The sequence below is a fragment of the Leucoraja erinacea genome, chromosome 27 (genome assembly GCF_028641065.1).
Source record: "Leucoraja erinacea ecotype New England chromosome 27, Leri_hhj_1, whole genome shotgun sequence".
Taxonomy (NCBI): domain Eukaryota; kingdom Metazoa; phylum Chordata; class Chondrichthyes; order Rajiformes; family Rajidae; genus Leucoraja; species Leucoraja erinaceus.
The window spans coordinates 16,017,476-16,031,669 of record NC_073403.1 but is presented as its reverse complement, the minus strand read 5'-3'; the positions used below and the strand labels follow the sequence as shown (position 1 = coordinate 16,031,669).

The window sequence follows — 14,194 nt, the reverse complement described above, 5'->3', positions numbered from 1 at the left end:
TTGAGGCAGCACCTGCTATAGAACTCTTTGTTGGTAGGGAGGTCAGGACCCATAATGGACATGCATGGCACTAGGATAAACTCCGCTAATAGCCAAGTATGGAGGCTAGACTCTGCTGGAAGGGGCACTTCAAAGAACTACTATGTAACTGAGACTCGCATTTGTCCCATACTCCATTCCACAGCAGGCTATTTGCCTCGGGAAATAAAGTGCGTATGATAGGGATAAGACAGTTTGAGACTCCAATCTACATGAAGATAAGACTAATCAAATTTATGGTAATAAAGTGCACAATGTTATCATGGAATGTATATGTGATTATACTAAATTTGGAAAAAGCTAATTTGAATCTTGTGCATTGAGAAAGGGTTAATTAATATTTTTCATGTGAAGGGCCGTTAGGGAAGAGTGACCAAAATACATGGTTTTACATTGACGTGGATTGTTAAACTTAGAAGAAAGCATAAGGTATAATAATTTGGGGCTTTTTGTATGAGAGGAGCATTAGATGTGGTGGAGAATACATTGAAAGGTATTGCAAATGACACGTAATGTTACCATTTAAAGAAATATTACATGTTATAATAAATATATATTCTATTTTAAGGTGCAAAAGCCCAACAGGAAAAGTGATTCATCTGTGAACGATCAGAGAACTTAACATACTATAAAATCTAACCTAGAGGTTTATAAAGTTGCCAGAAAGTAGCAGTAGCAGTGAAATTGATTTAAAATGGAAAGATGGAATATGAGCAGAGAATGTCAAAAATATATAAACAGACTGCAAGGGATTTTATAAGAACATAAAAAGGAGAAGCATAAAAACATAGAAAATAGGTGCAGGAGTAGGCCATTTGGCCCTTTGAGCCTGCACCGCCATTCAATATGATCATGGCTGATCATCCAACTCGGTATCCTATACCTGCTTTCTCTCCATACCCCTTGATCCCTTTACACACAAGGGCCACATCTAACTCCCTCTTAAATATAGCCAATCAACTGGCCTCAACTACATTCTGTGGCAGTGAATTCCAGAGATTCACCACTCTCTGTGTAAAAAATGTTTTTCTCATCTCAGTCCTAAAAGATTTCCCCTTTATCCTTAAACTGTGACCCCTTGTTCTGGACTTCCCCAACATCGGGAACAATCTTCCTACATCCAGCCTGTACAACTCCTTAAGAATTTTGTAAGTTTCTATAGATCCCCCCTCAATCTTCTAAATTCTAGCGAGTACAAGCCGAGTCTTTCTTCATATGAAAGTCCTGACATCCCAGGAATCAGTCTGGTGCTCTGTACTCCCTCTATGGCAAGAATGTCCTTCCTCAGATTAGGAGACAAAACTGTACGCAATACTCCAGGTGTAGTCTCACCAAGACCCTGTACAACTGCAGTAGAACCTCCCTGTTCCTATACTCAAATCCTTTTGCTATGAATGCTAACATGACATTCGCTTTCTTCACTGCCTGCTGCACCTGCATGCCTACTTTCAATGACTGGTGTACCATGACACCCAGGTCTCGTTGCATCTCCCCTTTTCCTAATCGGCCACCATTCAGGTAATAGTCTACTTTCCTGTTTTTGCCACCAAAGTGGATAACCTCACATTTATCCATATTATACTGCATCTGCCATGCATTTGCCCACTCACCCAGCCTATCCAAGTCATCTTGCAGCCTCATAGCATCCTCCTCACAGCTAACACTGCCCCCCAGCTTTGTGTAATCCGCAAACTTGGAGATGTTGCATTCAATTCCCTCGTCCAAATCATTAATATATATTGTAAATAGCTGGGGTCCCAGCACTGAGCATTGCGGTACCCCACTAGTCACTGCCCCCCATTGTGAAAAGGACTGGTTAACTCCTGCTCTTTGTTTCCTGTCTGCCTGCCAGTTCTCTATCCACATCAATACTGAACCCCCAATACCGTGTGCTTTAAGTTTGTATACTAATCTCTTATGTGGGACCTTGTCGAAAGCCTTCTGAAAGTCCAGATATAACTCATCCACTGGTTCTCCCTTATCCACTCTACTAGTTACATCCTCGAAAAATTCTATGAGGTTCGTCAGACATGATTTACCTTTCATAAATCCATGCTGACTTTGTCTAATGATTTCAACACTTTCCAAATGTGCTGCTATCCCATCTTTAATAACTGACTCTAGCAGTTTCCCCACTACCGATGTTAGACTAACTGGTCTGTAATTTCCCGTTTTCTCTCTCCCTCCCCTTTTTAAAAAGTGGGGTTACATTAGCTACCCTCCAATCCTCAGGAACTACTCCAGAATCTAAAGAGTTTTGAAAAATTATCACTAATGCATCCAATATTTCTGGGGCTACTTCCTTAAGTACTCTGGGATGCAGCCTATCTGGCCCTGGGGATTTATCGGCCTTCAATCCATTCAATTTACCTAACACCACTTCCCGGCTAACGTGGATTTCACCGAGTTCCTCCATCTCATTTGACCCCCGGTCTCCTGCTATTTCCGGCAGATTAATTAAGTCTTCCTTAGTGAAGACAGAACCAAAGTAGTTATTCAATTGGTCTGCCATGTCCTTGTTCCCCATGATCAATTCACCTGTTTCTGACTGCAAGGGACCTACATTTGTTTTAACTAATCTTTTTCTCTTCACATATCTATAAAAACTTTTGCAGTCAGTTTTTCTGTTCCCTGCCAGTTTTCTTTCATAATCTATTTTCCCTTTCCTAATTAAGCCCTTTGTCCTCCTCTGCTGGACTCTGAATTTCTCCCAGTCCTCTGGTAGGCTGCTTTTTTCTGGCTAATTTGTATGCTTCATCTTTTGTTTTGATACTATCCCTGATTTCCCTTGTTATCCACAGATGCACTACCTTCACTGATTTATTATTTTGCCAAACTGGGATGAACAATTGTTGTAGTTCAACCATGCAGCTTTTAAATGCCTTCCATTGCATATCCACCGTCAACCCTTTAAAGACTAGGAAGGGTATGTATGATAGAATTGAGATTATGGAGATAGTCCTGGAACAGTTTCTCTAAACCAAACTAAACCAAACTAAATGATCTCTGGTACAGGAAGGACCAGCCATGATTTTAATATACTGCATGTGGAACAGGTTTGAAGGACTGGTTGGCCTCCTTCTCCTACAGCTGATGTTCTTAAGCCAAAGGGTCTCACTTACTGCAATTATGACCATCTCCAGAGCATCTTAAGATCATCCCAAACACGGCCATTGATCTATACTAGGTACATGACATAAGTGCATGTAGATTTGGAGGAATAATTCAAGAGTCAAGAGTGTTTTCTTTTCAAATGTCCCAAAATGGAACTAGTAAATATTTAAAAAAAAACAATAGCTGTGCAAAGACAAAAACAAGTTTATGTAGTTTGGAGCTTATTGGAGGTTGTAGTGCTTAATAGCCTGATGGTTGTAGGGGAGAAGCTGATCCTGAACCTGGACGTTACAGTTTTCAGGCTCATTTACCTTCTTCCCGATGGCAGGAGTGAAATGAGAGCGTGGCCGGGGCGGTGTGGGTCTGATGATACTGGCTGCTTTTTTGAGGCAACAAGTCCTGTAGATCCCTTCGATGGTGGTGAAGTCAGTACCCATGATGGACTGGGAAGCGTTCACCACTTTTTGCAATCTTCCTCGTTCCTAGGTATTCGAGTTGCCGAACTAGGCTGTGATAAAAAACAGTCAATATGCTTTCTTCTGTACACCTGCAGATGTTCAAGAAAGTGTTTGTCACATTCCAAATCTCCTCAATCTTCTAAGGAAGTAGAGGCATTGATGGGCATTCTTTGATGATTATGATTTTATGATTGCGTTCTAAACTATTGTTGACTCCGTATCTGAAGCAGATGAGGGAATATACCTTTCACTAAACATCCATAAAACAGAGATCCTATATTAATCTGTCCCTGGGCTACACAATATGGCCACGGCAATCTAGATCTGTGGAATGCTTCAAAAAACATGGACACCACTTGGCAAAGACAAATGTTAATGAAGAATTTCATCACAATCTCCCGTGTGTTGGTACAGCTTTTGATCAATTGAGGAATAAAAACCAATATCTCAAACTAGGATCCAACCTCATAAACTATCAGACAACAATGATCCCCAATCTCTTGACTTGTTCAGAGCCATATAGGCACCACAAAGCTGTTTTGTTTAGTTTAGAGTTGACCCACCAAGTCCGCACCAACCAGCGATCTCCGCACATCAACACTATCCTACGCACACTAGGAACAATTTACACTTATACCATGCCAATTAACCTACAAACCTGTACATATTTGGAATGTGGGAGAAAACCGAAGATCTCGGAGAAAACCCACACGGTCATGGAGAGAACGTATAAATTCCATACAGACAGCACCCTAAGTCAGGATCGAACTCTGGTCTGCTGGCGCTGTAAGGCAGCAGCTCTACTGCTGCAGCACAGTGCCGTCCTAGAAATGTGTAGAAATTAATCTTTCCACATCGGAAGTAAAGATTTCAGCTGTCCTTGCACTAAGCTCTAAAATACTCATTTGAATTAGCAACAAGCACATGAGCAGCAATCCTTGAATAGGAATCAGAAACACACCTTTACAAGCCCTTCCAATTCCTGTGTAGATTTGCAAAGACATTGAAAGCCATAAAGTTTGCAATGCTGATTAATGTCAAGGTACATGCCTGGTCAAAGCCCATTTGCCTGTGCAAAGCAATGAGTTATTAGTCAGAGTCCACATGGCAGGTTATCAATTTCAGAATGTACATCAGATTTATGTGGATGTTTAGAGAACATTACAAAAAATTAGAAAGGACACTATTGAGTGGCAACAAAAAATGACATGGTGTCAAGGGTGTGTGGTAAAGGTTTTTGTGTTTATTTTGGTGTCTGTCAACTACATGTAATTGGTATTTTTTTGGCCAGGTTAATTTATTAAAATCACAATAGCACAATATACAAAGCACAATAGAAAACAGTTGAGAGAGCGAGAGAAAATATAGAAAGACTTGAAAATGTCAGAAAATCGTCCTGCAAATTTAATATACTATCAATATACAAACAGGTCCACGGACGATGCGGTCTCCCAGGTCTTGCACACCGCTCTCTCCCATCTGGACAGCCAGAAGGGGGGCTACGTGAGGATGCTGTTCATAGACTACAGTTCAGCCTTCAACACGATAGTCCCCACCAGACTGGCCGGGAAGCTAATGGAATTGGGGCTGAACACCTCCCTGTGTGCCTGGGTCCTGGACTTTCTCACCGCCAGGCCCCAGGTAGTCAAGATGGGAGGGAATACATCGAAGTCCCTCACCCTGAGCACAGGATCGCCCCAGGATTGCGTCCTCAGCCCCCTATTGTACTCCCTGTACACACATGACTGTGTGGCTAGGTTCAGCTCCAATTCAATAATTAAGTTTGCTGATGACACTGTGGTGGTGGGCCTGATCTCAGACAACGATGAGAAGGCCTACCTGGAGGAGGTGGCTGATCTAGCACTCTGGTGCCAGGATAACAGCCTCCTCTTGAACATCAAAAAAACGAAGGAGCTGATCATGGACTTTAGAAGGGCACATCATCCGAGGACGTACACTCCATTGAGTATAAATGGGGATCCTGTGGATAGGGTGAACTGTTTTAAATATCTGGGAGTCCACATCTCTGAGGATATGACATGGACATCACACGCCTCAGCACTGGTGAGTAAGGCAAGGCAGCGCCTTTACCACCTCAGGCAATTGAGGAAATTCAGAGTGTCTCCGAGGATCCTACAGTGCTTCTACGCAGCGGTGGTGGAAAGCATCTTGTCCGGGAACATTACCATCTGGTTTGGGAATTGCTCTGCCAAGGACAAAAAGGCTCTGCAGAGAGTAGTGCGTTCGGCCGAATGCACTATGGGAACTTCACTCACCCCCCTGCAGGAACTATACAACAGGAGGTGCAACTCCAGAGCAAACAAAATCATGAGAGACCCCTTCCACCCCTGCAACGGACTGTTCCAGCTGCTACGATCAGGCAAACGCCTCCGTTGCCATGCAGGGAGAACGGAGAGGTTGAGAAGGAGTTTCTTCCCAGAGGCAATTTGGACTGTAAACGCCTATCTCACCAGGGACTAACTCTCCAGAACGTTTTTCCTTCTATTATTTATTATGTAAAAGAATATGTGTGTTATGATTGTGTTTATAATTTGTTTGGTGGTTTTGTTGTTTGTCTTTTGCACAAAAGTCCGCGAGCATTGCCACTTTCATTTCACTGCACATCTTGTATGTGTATGTGACAAATAAACTTGACTTGACTTGACTTGATTGTGCACCAATTATAATAGGGTTCAGAGGAGTATTTTCTCCCATTTTCAAGTAAAATCATTATATATTCAGTGACCTAAGCTGAGCGAGGTTTAGGAGAAGTAACCTCAAATTTCAAAACACACAAAGAGTCACAGAAATTGACAGTGGAGCAGGAGATTATACCATCCATTTTTGAATGAGAAAGCCAATTGTAAACTCCTCGTACCCTGTTTAACTTTACAACAATATGCAATGATTTAGTGCCTTTTAGTTGATAACACTTCCTAAGGTGGTTTATGGGAGCATTATCAAATGAAGATAGACACAAAGTGCTGAAGCAACTCTGCGGGTCAGCGGAAAAAAAGGATGGTTGTGTTTCGGGTTGGGAGCCTTCTTCAGAGTCGACTAGAAATATCACCCATCCATTTTCTACAGAGATGCTGAGTTACTCCAGCACTTTATGCCTGTCTTTAGTGTAAACCAGCATCTGCAGTTCTTTGTTTCTACATTATACAGTTTGATTGAAACGGGTAGCTCAGTGGTGCTGTTGGTAGAGCTGCGACCTCACAGCACCAGAGACTCTGGTTCGATCCCGACCTCGAGTAGTGTCAGTGTGGAATTTGCATGTTCCCCCTATGACCACGTGGATTTCTTCCAGGTGCTCCGGTTTCTCCCACATCCCAAAGATGTGCAGGTCTGTAGGTTAACTGGCCTCTGAAAATAGTCAGTTGTGTGTAGGGACTGGATGTAAAAGTGGAGTAACTTATTTTTTGTTGTTTATTACGGTGTTTACGGCGTACTATGTTTACATATCTGTTGTGCTGCTGCAAGTAAGAATTTCACTGTTCCGTTTTGGGATCATATGACAATCAAACGCTTGACTTTTTAACTACAGGTAGTGTGAACAGGTTGACATAGACTCAGTAGGCTTAAGGGCCTATTGCCATGTTTCTCTAAACTAAAGCTAAGCTAAATCATTGGTGATATAGGTACATTTTCAGAAGATTCTTTAAGGAAGAGAGGAGGGTTATTTGGGAAGTGGCTTAAGGCCAAGGAAGTGGCAGTGAAGTGATTCTCAGTTTTAGCATTCGATGCACTTTCAAATATTTCCTCTAGTTTCAGTAATTTAAGCTTATTCTAGATAAGTATTAACCCCCCGTCAAGTGAAAATTATTTTCTCTTTACAACCTAGCTTATCCAACTGTTATATATTTTCCCCATTTCTCAGAATCTCCTCAGAACAGATGAGAAAATCACTTATTTCCAGTTGCTCGTCATTCCCACAGAAATTTTGAGAAATCACACCTGTACCTGCTTAAATTTAATTTTTCTTTTTAATTAATGTTTTCAAAAAATCTATTCTAACAATGTTGATTAAAGCATAGTTATGAACCATGACCATGCCTATAACTCACCTGTTTTTCTCTCTGTAATGTTTTAAAATTTGGTTAGACAGTTTCTAATTGTTTTCCTAATCTCTTAATCTGCACCTTTTATCACACCGGTACGTAGGTGAGGGAGGTGGTTTGGAAAACACTTGGTCGGCGCCTTGCACGTCAGATTATTGGAGAGTTGTAACTTGAATCGCTTTATACTATCAACCATATTATAAAAATCTTTTCATAAATAGTTGTAAAAGTTCTTCAATAGCAGACAAAATGTTTCTGCAAATTACCGTTACCTATTTTTGCGAAATGTCTCTCAGCAAATAGTAGAATTTAATCTTATGTTACTCCTGGAATTATCTTGCCCATGCATGTAATTTCAATATCTTATCATTCCTTTTTGTGAGTGGGTCATAATCTTCAAATATATTGTGCCCACAATAACATGTGTTATAAATCTACATGGTACACAATTGAAACAAAATAAATCATGAATGTGTCATCATTCTATAGGAGTGCTGTTTGTACAAGCATCAAATATAAATATATTACATACAACATTACTAAGAAATGTAGACTGTTCAAAACGGTTTCAGTTTATTAGGTTGATGTAAATCAGCACTCACTGGTCCATTCTGGCTGTGGTCACACTTTGGAACGATTAAATTCAGTCCCATCAAGTTGAAGTTGCACACTTATGGGGTCTGTTTGAATGTGTTGAATTGTATGGTTGTGTGTGGATTTTTACCTTTGTTTATTGGTGTATGTACAATTCTTCCCATTGTAGGTTTATTGCGGCACCATTTGCAAAACTCCTTGGAGTAGATTGTAGGCCTATCCAGAAGGCTCAACAAAACATTGTTCTGGAAAAGGTGTTTAAAGATATAACCACGGTAAGATTATATGATCTTAAATGAGCCTTAAATTACAACTCATTGTAATAAAAATGGTGAATGAAAATATTTGCAATCAGCAAAATTAACTGTGCCCAAAATTAATTCTTATTTTACACAATACTCAGCATTATTGCTTTTTAATATTAATATTATCCGAAGGCACTCAAGAGAGATATATTAATTACTAGACCAAGTGCAGACCCGTTGGGTCTGTTCCCCCAACGTGCGGTTGTGGGGGGGGGGGGGGGGGGGGGGGGGGCATGCAGCGTCACACACTAACTACCTCCTGCACTCGCGCTAATAGAGGGGAGGAGGGGGGAGAGAGAGAGAGGGGGGGGGGGGGGGGGGGGAAGGAGAGAGGGGGGGGGGGGGGGAGAGGGGAGGGGTGTGTGGAGGGGAGGGGGGTTTAGGGGAGGGGGGGGGAGGAGAGGGAGGGGGAGAGAGGGGGGGGAGGGGGGGGGGGGGGGAGAGGGGGGGGGAGAGGGAGGGGGGGGGAGGGGGGAGGGGAGGGAGGAGGAGGGGGGGGGGGGGGAGGAGGGGGGGGGGGGGGGGGGAGGGGGGGGGGGGGAGGGAGAGGGGGGGGGGGGGGGGAGGGGGGGGGGAGGGGAGAGGAGGGGGGGAAGAGGAGAGAGGAGAAGGAGGGGGGGGAGGAGAAGGAGGGGGGGGGGGAGAGAGAGTGCCTTTTTACTTCAACCCAAACCCAAACAACCATTTGCAGGCAGTGTTTTTTTACCTCTAACCATATTTTCATTTTCAAACCAAATTAAAGGTACTCACAGTGCTGTAGACATTTGTCAGTGTCATTCAAAGCTCTGATTGAGGCACACCACTTGCAGAGACTGATTGAGGCACACCACTTGCAGAGACTGATTGAGGCACACCACTTCCTGGTTTTATATTCTCTCCCTCTCCCTCCAGCGGGGGCAGCAGAGAGAATGGGGAATGTTGTAAAAACATTAATATCTCTGTCAATTTTCATTGACAGGAAAAATCCTCGGCATACATGCGGCGGAGGGGGGCTCTGAGCGAGGTGGCCAAAAATGACGGCCGTAGGTGGCGGCGTACTCTCGGAAACCGCAGCACAGAAAGCCAAAACCGGTCAAGAACAGAGTTTTAGTAATATATAGATAAAAGTGGAATAACATAGAACTAGTGTGAGTGGGTGATCGATGGTCGGCAAGGATTCAGTACTGTATCTCTAAAAAAAGGTGAATAGCAAATCAAAGGAAATGACAGTAAATAGGTTTTGTTCAAAGAGAATGAAACAAAGTAGTTGTTTTTTGCACAGATCATTGTGGGATAAGAGTGACAAAGGGATTATCAGAGGACAGGGCCTCGGGGCCGACGGCATTGCTAACAATACTATAGGGATACAAAGAATGGCAAACAACAGAATGAGGAGGTAAAGAAGGAAAGAGATGTTAAGATAGGAGAAGGATTCAGAAATGTGTATGGACAAGGCTTGATTCCACATTGAAGTCTTGGGAAAGCAATGTCAGTCAGCAAGGACAGGAGAATTTGTTGAGCGGGATATGATATGGCTAACATGAAGAGGAGAATGAGGAAGAGGAGAAGCTGTTAGATTTGGGAGGCCAGGCAAGAAAACAAAATAATTAAGTCTGGATGTTTCAAAGGCATTTGAGTATTTCAGCAATTGTTGTGCATAAGGAAAGTGAAACATTGTGGGAGTTTCTGATGGAACTACCCAATATTATGAACTATAAAGGGCAAATACACATTTTCACCAACCCCCACAAACAAACAATTACTTCATATTCTGAGGATCCTATGCTTCAAGTTACATGCCAATGCTGTATCAAAGGTCTACAACTGTGTTTACTGCGAATTCGGATCCCAGATAAATTGTTTGATCATTACCAATTTTATCTGTTCATTTAATCATCTTTTAGGAACCTGGTAAAAATCATCTGACTCGTTTGGCAAAACAGCTGGATTGGGATACAAAGAAAGTGATACAATGGTTCAAGCTGCGAAGATACCAGGACAAGCCAAGTCTCCTGACAAAGTTCTGCGAGAGCATGTAACTGATTCTTAAATTCAAACTCCCATGCTGTAAATTAAAAAAAAAAATGTTTTTTTCCCAACTTGGTCCTAGAGCTGTATAGCATTTAAAAGGGCCCGAAACATTGCCTATTTCCTTCGCTGCATAGATGCTGCCTCGCCCGCGGAGTTTCTCCAGCATTTTTGTCTACCGAGCATTTAAACATGTCATTCGGCCCAACTTGTCCATCTCGTTGTTGCCATACTGGCCAGTCCTATTTGCCTGCATTTGGCTCATTTCACTCTAAACTCTTCCTATCCATTAATCTGTTCAAATGTTTTAAAAGTTAGGATTGGATCCGCTTCTATAGCTTCCTTTGGCAGCTTTATCCAGATATGGATTGCTGAAGTCCGAGTGAAAAGGTTGTCCCTGAGGTCCCTCTTAAATCCTTCCCCTCTCACATTAAGCCTAGGTCCTCTAGTTTTAGAATCTTCCAACCTGGGGGAAAAGTCTATTCACTTTATTACTGCCCCTCACGACTGTGTACATCTCAGTATGGTCACCTGTCAGCCTCCACACTCCAAAGAAAAAGGTTGCAGCCTATTCAGCCTCCCCCTGTATCCCAAGCGCATTTAGTATTCCATTCAAACCAAAAAGGTATGAGAATGGCTTCTGTCTCACAATGACTGTGCCAGCACTGCTTTAATAATACTCATGTTTCTAACACTGATTTCCATAGCATTTCCATAGCAAAGCATCTGCATTACATTTCCAGCGTTTGACGGCACTGGGCCTGTATACGCTGGAGTTTAGAAGAATGAGGGGGAGCTCATTGAAACGTACCGAATAACAAAAGGTTTGGATAGAGTAGATATGGAGAGGATGCTTCCATGCCTGGGAGAGTCTAGGTCAAGAGGTCAGAGCCTCAGAATTAAAATACGTTATTTTAGGAAGGAGATGAGGAGGAATTTATTGAATCTGTGGAATTATTTGCCACAGCAGGCTGTGGAGGCCAACTCAGTGGATATATTTAAGGCAGAGATAGATTCTTGATTATTATGGGTGTCAGGGGTTATGGAGAGAAGGCAGGAGAATGCGGTTAGGAGGGAGAGATAGATCAGCCATGATTGAATGGCGGAGTAGACAATGGGTCGAATGGCCTAATTCTGCTCCTATTACTTATGACCTTATGATTGCATTTGTGCCTTTTGGTTGAATAGAATGTTTATGGTGCTATGTTTGGTGTCGATTGTGTCTCAAATTAAGATGCAACAATGGAAAAGTTTCTTAAATTAAGATGATATTAATAATAATATACTTTATTTGTTGTCCCTTGTCTGGACTCACGGTTCCAGACAAGGGACAACATTACATAAAATTTGGTGTAGATTGAATCTCTTGCTCTCCGCGCCATGCAGGAACTAGGAGAAGAGTAGGAAAGAACTGCAGATGCTGGTTTAAATCTAAGGTAGACACAAAATGCTGGAGTAACTCAGCGGGACAGGCAGCATATCTGGAGAGAATGAGAGAGGAAGGACCCCTTCCTTCTCTCCAGAGATGTTGCTTGACCCGCTGAGTTACTCCAGCAGTTTGTGTCTAACTGGAAGAAGAGTTCTGGAAAGGATTTGCTGACACGTGTCCTTGCAACAGTCACACATAATTATGACTATTTCTGACATTAGATCTGTTTTCCAATTAGATCTGTGGAAGATCTGTTTTCCAATTAGATCTGTGGAAGATCTATTTTCCAATTAGGTCTGAAGATGGAATTGAAAATAAAATAATTAGATCTGAAGATGAAATTGAAAATAAAATAGTAGGTTTGGAAAGCAGAGAAAATTAATGAGATAATAATTAATGAGTCAAATTTGGAAAGTTTTTAATAAGACTCTTTTGTGTGTAAATATTTGATGGAAGTATGGAAAGATATGATTTTGCTTGTAGATGTTGAAAGAAAGGCAGAACATTGAATTAATTGTCCACTTTGTTATATAAAGAAATAAATCTTAGCACTTATATAGTCCCTTACAAGATATCCCCAAGTTTTTTAAGAACAAATGAGGTATCTTTGAAGTAATGTGGTAATGTTAAAAAATGTGGTTGCTAGTCCTTTTAATATTGTCATCGGTGCCTTTTTTTTGTTTAGATATTGTAATGCCAATTATAGTGAAAGGTTAATAAAATAATAAAAACAGATAATGAATAGTCTATTAGCTATCTGTTTGACATGAGAAGATGCTGATTGACCAATAACTGAGGGACAAGGAGGTTGGAGGCAAGAGATGTAATCACATCTTTGGGAATATGTCCAACCAGACTTGGATTTTCATGAGGCTGAGAAATAGTGTATCAAAACTCATTTTCAGATGCTAAGTTAAAAAAAAAAATCATTTTGTGGCATGCAGTACCCAAAATAGAGCAGATAAGCTCTGAGCAGCAGTTTAATTTGGAAATAAATGCAAAGGGAGGCATATAAATAAAAATATTTCTCTACCTACAAATGTTTTACAGCGTTAATAAAGCTTTGGCTTTCTGCTTGCAGGTGGAAGTTCACTTTTTATCTCTGGGCCTTCTCGTTCAGTTTTTACTATCTGTCAAAGGTAAGGAAGCATAGTTTTGATTCCCATGATTCACATTGGAACATGTATTGGCAGTGTAATGAAATTGTATGGAAAATGGACGTATTACGCAATTCTGAAATTATTCTTGTCACTTTTCTCCGGTTCTCACGTTTCACTGGTTCAGGCAGCATCTGTGAAGGGAATGGATAGGTGACATTTTGGGTCTGAAAAAAGGTCCTGACTCAAAATATCATCTGCCTATTTCATCCACAGATGCTGCCTAACCTGCTGAGTTCCTCACAACTTTGTTTCTTGCTCTGGTTGTGATTCGCTATGTCTCCATGGTGATTGTCTGCCAAGCTGTTTTATGGCCAGGGTGCCACCACAGAAATTGATCAATTTTCACTCATACTTCTTATTCTCAGTGGTTATTGGAAGTTCATAAGTGATAGGAGCCGAATTAGGCCATTCAGCCCATCAAGTCTACTCCGCCATTCATAGATACATAGATACATAGAAAATAGGTGCAGGAGTAGGCCATTCGGCCCGTTGAGCCTGCACTGACATTCAATATGATCATAGCTGATCATCCAACTCAGTATCTCATACCTGCCTTCTCTCCATACCACTTGATCCCTTAGCCACAAGGGCCACATCTAACTCCCTCTTAAATATAGCCAATGAACTGGCCTCAACTACCTTCTGTGGCAGAGAGTTCCAGAGATTCACCACTCTCTGTGTGAAAAATGTTTTTCTCATCTCGGTCTTAAAGGATTTCCCCTCTATCCTTAAGCTGTGACCCCTTGTCCTGGACCTCCCCAACATCGGGAACAATCTTCCTGCATCTAGCCTGTCCAACCCCTTAAGAATTCAATCCTAGCTGATCTATCTCTCCCTCCTAACCCCATTCTCCTACATGCTCCCCATAACCTCTGACACCTGTAATCATCAAGTTACTGGGAACCTTGGACTTTTTTTTTCTCCTGTTTATCATGTGGATTTCTGCCACTCAATACGGAAATTTGGAAATTTATGGGCCATCAGGTTCAGTAAACTCCCTGTATAAATTCCCTAAGAATCTCTAAGT

The 14,194-nt window shown here is 41.8% G+C and overlaps 1 protein-coding gene across 1 annotated transcript in view; it reads left to right on the top strand.

Moving 5' to 3' along the window:
* The window catches only part of LOC129710282 (ceramide synthase 6-like), a 32,105-nt gene that overhangs the window by 3,638 nt on the left and 14,273 nt on the right, over positions 1 to 14,194 (top strand). The window contains exons 2-4 of the mRNA XM_055657169.1: positions 8,436 to 8,541; positions 10,455 to 10,585; positions 13,089 to 13,146. Coding sequence (XP_055513144.1) covers positions 8,436 to 8,541; positions 10,455 to 10,585; positions 13,089 to 13,146 — 295 coding nt within the window. The remainder of the gene's footprint in view (positions 1 to 8,435; positions 8,542 to 10,454; positions 10,586 to 13,088; positions 13,147 to 14,194) is intronic.